An 8277-nucleotide genomic window follows, 5' to 3' on the forward strand; every position below is an offset into this window, starting at 1 on the left:
AATCAATTCATAATTTTTATTTTGTTAGATAAATTAATTTTTATATTAAATTTTAGTAAAAAACTAAATGAATTAGTTTTTATTATTATTCAATAAAATAATAAAAAAATTTAAAAATATTAAAAGTTCTCATATAAATTTTTTATATAGACAAACAATTTAATATAAATACTAATTATCTAACGAAATAAAAATTATAGATTAATTTAGTGGTTAAAATTTGTTAAAATCTAAAATGATCCACTAAAAATATTTTAAAAATTGATTTGGGATATTATTAAAAAATACATTACCCTTTATATCTATATTTTAAGAATAATTATAATAAGTTTTTATGTTATATTTTTTCTAATATTATAAATAATTATTTTACCCACCGTCTTTTTTTTTAATACAGAATTCCCCCCACCATTGAGCTTCTCTTCTCTGTCTCATAATTCAATAATGCATTAAGGACTCGTTATTTTCTCTCTCCATCTTTATCTCTCTCTCTCTCAAACACACACAGACACACACATCCTCATTCTCCGTCTTTGTCTCTCTGTTGTTTTGGGGAAGCAGCTCAGCTTAAGTCTTAAAGCACTTAAGCAGAACAAAGGTTCTGCACTTCTGCTATCCAAAGAGATCCGTTCTTAGCTTCTCTTTTTTTTTTTTAACCTTTTTTAGGCTTTCAAGCTCCCTTAACTTTGTTGCTTTCTGAATAATTTCAGTTAGGGTGTTCTTTTTTTTCCCCTTTTACCGACTTGTGATTTTTACCATTGTTTTTGTATCACTATTCTTGACTACTCTTCTCTCTCTTGAGTTTCATGCTTTAACAGTTATCCAAGTTCTGCTTTACTTAGTTTCATAGCTGGTTGCAGAATAAAGCAACAAACTTGTGAAACCCCAGGAATAAAAAAAGCACCTTTGAGTTTCGAGCTTCAAATTTGACATACCCTTATAAATAAAAAGCAAGATTTTTTAATCTTCATTTATCTGGGGTGTCTTATAATGGGGTGTGGAAAACTGAAGAGGTTTCTTGTTATGGTGTTGTTCATTGAACTTTTGGTGTGCTCAGTGGTGAGTGGAATTGGTGTTAACTGGGGAACACAAGCAACACACCCTTTGCCACCATCAACAGTGGTGAAAATGCTAAAAGACAATGGTATTCAGAAAGTGAAGCTTTTTGATGCTGACTCAAATATCTTAGAGGCTCTTAAGAAGACTCAGATCCAAGTCATGGTTGGTATCCCAAATGACATGCTTTACACACTTGCTAACAGTGTTCAAGCTGCTGAAAAATGGGTCTCAAAGAATATCTCAGCTCATATCTCATCTGGTGGAGTAGACATCAGGTAAAAAAAGAAAAAAGAGAACACTTTTTCTTTGGGTCTTTTGTTGATTCATTGATTTAGAGTTCAACCTTTTGGTTTTTGATGTTTTTGTGAGTGATCCCCTTTTGTGGTTGCCACTTAATTCATCAATTTGAATCTTTTACTATATTGCCTCTTAGTTTGTGTGGTTCATAGCTTTGAATGTGGAATAGTTATTTATGTTAATGCATGTGTTTGAGGAGTTTGTTTATGGTTTGGTAGTTCTCTTTTGTGGAGTGATGGAACTATCCAATTTGGGAAGAAAATGTGGCAACTAGAAAATGACTTTGGATGAGTGAAAATCTTGTGTTTCTTTTTAGCTGTGATTTTTTGTGGAATTGATTGTGATGTGCTTGGAATCATTGAAAGGGATGATTATACTATGTATGCCATCTTCATAGAGATTATTTCTTCTAAAATTCATATATTGCTGAAACTACTCTTGCTCTTGCTTAGTCCAATTTAAATTCTAAACTTTGATTAATTCACTCTCACTTATTTGTATCTACTTGCTTGCCTTCAATTGTTGTTGTTATCAAGTTATATTCTAATATGATGTTGAATTGTCAAGTTATTTGTGAAATTGTACTATTAAGTTTTCACCATCGATTGATGAAATAAGGACTTATAAAATATGACATGAGCCATCAAAAATAAAAAATCCATATCAGTTTTATTTTAGGCGTGTACAAAAACAGATTATTTGTTCTGTTTGATTGTAAAAATTGAAAGGTCCAATGCTATGAAAATTCTCTTGGAAGTCGAGTGTAATTAAGATCTCATGGGGAGTTATATTGAAATAAAGGCCACCTTGTTTTTGGTCTGGCTTTTATTTCCAAGATTTTGTGAACGAAATAATGACAAAGGAAACGTTGAAATCAAGATGGTTTCTTTCTAGTAAAACTTGAAGCTGGTACAATGAAAACAGAAAATGAGAATGCAAACGGAATATGTCCTATTGTCCTTTGCTTTTTGAAAGAGTGGAATTATGGAATAGAAATGATTTGAGATTTCATTCTGCAAGATCTTAGTATTTTACAATGTTGTTTTGATACAATGAATTACTTTTTTTTATTGTTTGCATTATGTGTATCTCCTTAACCATTATTTCTTGTAATTTTTTTCAAGGTATGTCGCCGTGGGAAATGAACCTTTCTTGTCAACTTACAATGGAACGTTCGAGTCCACAACCCTTCCGGCTCTTCAAAACATCCAGTCAGCTCTTGTGAAGGCTGGTTTGGGCAACAGGGTTAAAGTCACCACCCCTTTAAATGCTGATGTGTATCAAAGTTCGTCGGATAAACCTTCTGACGGTGACTTCAGGACAGACATCCATGATCTCATGATAAAAATTGTCAGTTTCTTGAGCCAGAACAATGCTCCATTCACTGTAAACATCTACCCTTTCATCAGCCTTTACGCCGATCCCAACTTCCCAATGGACTATGCCTTCTTCAATGGCTTCTCAAGTGCTATAAACGACAATGGAAAGATCTATGACAATGTCTTTGATGCTAACCATGATACTCTAGTATGGGCATTGCAGAAGAATGGCTTCGGAAACCTGCCCATTATTGTCGGAGAGATCGGGTGGCCTACAGATGGGGACCGGAATGCAAACCTTCAATATGCCCAACGCTTCAACCAAGGCTTCACGTCTAGATACCTTGGCGGAAAAGGTACTCCAATGAGGCCAGGTCCGATCGACGCCTACCTATTTAGCCTCATAGATGAAGATAGCAAAAGCATTCAGCCAGGTAACTTCGAACGCCACTGGGGATTGTTTTACTACGACGGAAAGCCAAAGTACCAACTCAGCCTTGGACCGACAAGTCCGAACGGCTTGGTAGCTGCTAGTGGCGTCGCATATCTTCCTAAAAAGTGGTGTATTATGAAGCCGTCGGCGAACCTCAACAGCGACCAAGTTGCGCCGAGTGTATCTTATGCGTGCCAAAATGCTGATTGCACTAGTCTTGGATATGGAACTTCATGTGGAAATTTGGATGTTCAAGGTAACATATCTTATGCATTTAATAGCTATTTTCAGGTGAATGATCAAATGGACAGTGCATGCAAATTCCCTGGACTTTCTGTTGTCACCGAGAGAGATCCTTCAGTGGGTGATTGCAAATTCAAAATCATGATCCAGACAGATTCTGCTGTCAGAATTGGTTCTGTTAGAATATTGCTATTTGTATTCTTGTTTTTAGGTATTGTTCTGTAATATTATTTTTGCTTTTTTGAATTTGTTATTATTGGAGAAAAGTGAAACCGTGTATTTTGAGTTTCTTATTTTTTCAATGTGCTGGATTGGAGCCAATGGAAGTGAAAGCATGTTGAAAATTATGCGGAAACCAAGCATAGAGACGTTTTTTTTTTGTCCGTCTCAATTGTCTTTGTTTCTCGGTTTTCGTCTGAGACACATTCCGGACACTACCTCGGTGACAACGTTTCTTTAAAATCTGAATTCTTGTCTCTCAAAAAAGATATATTTGTTGAGTAAATAAAGCAGCTTCTCAATTTTTTTTTTGGTAATTCCTTCTATAAAGATATTTTTATGTAAAGATGATATTTGTGAAATGTTAAATGGTTTGAAATAGTTAATTGAATAACTTAATGGTTTATATAACAAAAATGTTATTTGTACACTAAAATTAGTTATTAATGTATTTGTGTATAAATACATGTGTAGTTTAATTTATTTTCAATGTGTATTTATATTTGCCAATGAGTAATAGTTCAAATGTCATAGACTTCTTATATTCAATTAAGAGGTTGCGGGTTCAAGTCTCCTCCTATCTTCTAAATTTTTAGCCAATGAGTAATAGCTCAAATGGCATAGTCTCCCCATACTCAATTGAGAGGAAAGAGGTTGAGTCTCATATCTTTGGTAAAAAAAAATGTGTATTTATATTCATATATAAATGGTTTTATAAAAATAATTATTTTTTTTGTCTAACATAGATTAAAGGAAATTTTTTCTAATATAAATTATGAAAAATATTTATTATCCTAAAATTCATTTCTGAACTTTATTTACCGAAATACACGTTTTTTTTGGTATTTGGGCAAATTCGCCGTACTTTTTCTTGGCTAAATAATTAATTTTGTGACTAAATTTTTTATACACATTTATATAGTGATAAAATATAAATTTGAATTCGTTTTTGATATTTCTAAAAGATGTCAAGAAAACAACGTGAAACAACTGGGTAGTCGATTGGGAAAAAAAATAAGAAAAACAGTGAAAATACTAATAGAATTGAGTGAAATTAATCTAGCCCATCAGGAGTGGTTTAATGGTAAACTTACTCTAAAAAGATGGGAAGATAATAACACAAATTATTATTATTTGGAATGTAACAAAGAAAAATTATTTATGCCACATAAAGGAAGCTTTGCAACTCTGGACCTTATCACTATCGCTGTCGCACATGAGGTTCAAACCAAGATAATGAAAATCCACTTCTAATACTCTATAATATAAACATATATAGAGTGCGGATTGATCGAGTATGATTGAGACTCAATCCGCACTCTACCCGACTCGCACGAAAATTCTACTCGCACCCTATCTTACCCGCTGCGGATCGAGTGGGGTCGGGTTAAATATCCGTGAGTATGGTCCACCCCTACTTGCAAGCGATAGCGATCTCTTAGATTTATGAGATTATTTAATTTAATTTTTCATATTCTAATTTTATTATAGTGGTCTCTTGCTCTTTTAGATTGAATTCCGGATACTATAGTAGTTTTTGGATTACTTTTGGGGAATGAATCAATAATTGCAACGATGATGTTGCATTCTGTTGCCATACTGAATGTTACAACAGTTAGCTGAAATGACCAGATTGAAATTTCGACCCAATTTGGTCCCTCTCCCTGTATATAATCCTAATTCATTCCCTCCATTCCTTATTCTTGAAGCTCTGTCTTCATTTACAATTATTGAACAGAAAGGCATTTAAAAACAACTCATTTTTTAATTATATAAAATATTAATAAATAAAAAAAATTACTAATAGAGACTAACTAATGTTTTTATCTGTAATAACATTATTAAAATATAAATTTTTTAAAATTACATCGGCTTTATTTTGACATTATACATTATGACAAAAAAAATTTATAAAAACAAACTACTTTTATAAAAAAATTGCAGGGGACATAAGCCATTGCTGGCCAAAAGAGACCAGTGTCTCAAATAAAAAAAAATTAAATAATAAATTTTGTAGTTATTATTTTCATACGAAATAGTTTAATTTTTACTAATAATTAATTTTAATATTTATTATCTAAAATTTGAAAGAATTTGATGTATATACTTTTATATTTGATTAGATATTAAGTTTGTTGTCCAAATAAAAATAATTAATTTTTATATTTTTATTTAAAAATAATATTTTTCTCTCTATATATATATAAAAATATAATTAGATATTAGTATAAAAAAATTATATTAATAGTTATAAAATTAACTCAAAATTATTTTTTAAAAAAATATAAATTTTAATTCTAATTATTAATTATAATATTAGTATTTTTTACAAATTATATGTAATAAATATTTAAAGAAAGAAAAAAAAATATAGATTAGAAAGATAAATAGTAAAAATTTAGAACTAAATATAAAAAATAATAATAATAATAATAATAATATATTTTTTATATGAATAATATTACGGAATATTTTTTAATTATATTTAGTTATAAATTTAATTTATTTTTTATAATTTTATGAATTTATTTGAATTATATTATTTTATAAATTTTAATTTTTGTAGAAGAAAAATGTAGAGAGAGATAGAGAATGAAAGAGAAAAGAAAAAGAATAAAGGAGGAGAGAGTTTGTTACTTTTGGAGGGAAATATTTTATTTTAATTATAATGAAAGAATATTTCGTCACACATTTTGATTTGTTAGTTTAGTAATATAAAATATAAGTTATAAGTTATATATAGAGTGGGAATGGTAGAGAGAAATAAAAAAGAAGAGAGAAATAGATAAAAAGATAGAGAAAAAAATTTATTAATTTAAAAAAAATATTTTATCTTAATTTTGATGAGAGTGTCATGTGACACATTTTAGTTCTTTAATTAGGAATATAATATATTATATTTTAAGTTTAATATAATTTAATTTTAATTATAATTAAAAAATATTATATTATATATTTTAATTGTTAAATTTATAGCTAATCATTGATAATGATATATAAGAAATAGAAAGAATAAAAAAAAAGAGAAAACTGTTTAATTTTAGAGAATAAATTTTATTTTAATTATACCTGAAAGAATGATATATAATATATTTTAGTTATAAAATTAGTAATATATAATAGACGTTAGATGCCAATATTATTTTTCTTTAATAAATAATTACAGGTTAACGTTTTAGACATAGAAATAGAATAATTGATATTGAAAATGTTATATATTTTTATGAAACTTTTAATACTTCAATGGAGTTTATCTTCAATAATAAGATGATAGATGCGATTTCAAAAAAGAAAAAGAAAAGGTACCAGTGACAAGGAAACAACAAATGTGGTTCTGACTGGTCCGTAATATTTTGTATTCGATTTGGTTGCATAGCATTGTCATCACTTACATTGATGATTTGGACTTCCCAAAAGCTAAACGAAAAGATGCTAAGATAGATATTAATTATGATTACAAGCTGACCCCACACGTGATCATCGACCGTGCGGTGAAATCATTCATTGATTCATTCACTGTATAAAATCCATAATAATACATTTTCAGAAAAAAAATTGTATTATATGCATACCATTTTTAGTCACTATTTTTAACCATCATACTTATATGCGTATACAATATAAAATTTAAAAATAAAAAATTAAAATCTCACTTTATACAAAATTTAAAAATTAAAAACCTTATTCTCACTCTTATATGCAGTGAAACAAACGTTTTTTTCTCCTTCCTTCACTCTCACTCTCTAACGCAACTCCTTTTTCATTCTCATCTCAACAATGATTCTCCTTCCTTCTCTCAACAATGATTCTCCTTCCTTCTCTCTCCGACAACACGATTCTCCTTGTTTCAGCGCGTGTAAAGAGTGAGAGTAAGGTTGAGAATGAGATTTTAATTTTTAATTTTTGAATTTTTTATTGTATACATATATAAATACAGTGGCAATGGCTTAAAGTGGTGTCCATATAGCACAACTCTTTATAATACTATCAAAATTCTTATTCATAAAATTTTTTTATAAAAAATTAAAAAGATACAAAGACATATTGTATTAGAACATTGTTATGAGAAAGTCTAGAGGGTCAGCAGATTTTGTGGTTTTTAGCCATCAATTAGTCATCAATGATATTTTTAATGGTGTGAGATTGCATCTAATGGTGTAGAATCATTCAATTTTCTTTTGATGGTTAAGTGATGGCCAGAATTTAACAAAAGTGCTGGTCCCTAGCACTCCTCTCATTGTTATTTAAACATATCATAAGCCATCTAATTAAAGGTGTTTCATCTTATAAAATTCTATAAAAAGACAAAATGGTTTTTTTTTTCTATCTTTTTCCCTTATCTTCCATATATACTGCCACTATTATATTCCCGAACCCTAAACTCTATATTTCCTAGAAAATTATGTTCAAATAATACTTTTAATTTCTCCTCTTAAGATTTGCATAACTATACCCAGACTCCTTTCTAGTTGACCAACTACAATGACTACTTCTAATTTACCCTTTTTATAAAAATGTCTATAGCTGAATGCTAATTTCATCAAAACCAAAATTATGAAAAAGAACTTCACTAATGAAGGAAAGGAAATTAACAAGGACAACACAGGTCTCTGCTCCAATTTCAGGGTTACAATTGAATTTTGAAAATAACAAAGATATAAAGTAAGAGTGTTTAATATGTATGGGGTTGTCTGAGATGTGTGTATG

General features: G+C 29.4%; 1 protein-coding gene across 1 annotated transcript; it reads left to right on the forward strand.

Annotated features, from left to right (window-relative positions):
- Positions 1 to 390: 390 nt before the first annotated feature.
- LOC112755505 (glucan endo-1,3-beta-glucosidase 5) lies at positions 391 to 3672 on the forward strand. The gene is made up of 2 exons (XM_025803639.3): positions 391 to 1334; positions 2481 to 3672. The coding sequence occupies exons 1-2, from the start codon at positions 991 to 993 to the stop codon at positions 3574 to 3576; spliced, it is 1440 nt and encodes a 479-aa protein (XP_025659424.1). The 5' UTR covers positions 391 to 990; the 3' UTR covers positions 3577 to 3672.
- The last annotated feature ends 4605 nt before the right edge of the window (positions 3673 to 8277 follow it).

This window comes from Arachis hypogaea, chromosome 16, assembly GCF_003086295.3.
Source record: "Arachis hypogaea cultivar Tifrunner chromosome 16, arahy.Tifrunner.gnm2.J5K5, whole genome shotgun sequence".
In the NCBI taxonomy this organism is placed as follows: Eukaryota; Viridiplantae; Streptophyta; class Magnoliopsida; order Fabales; family Fabaceae; genus Arachis; species Arachis hypogaea.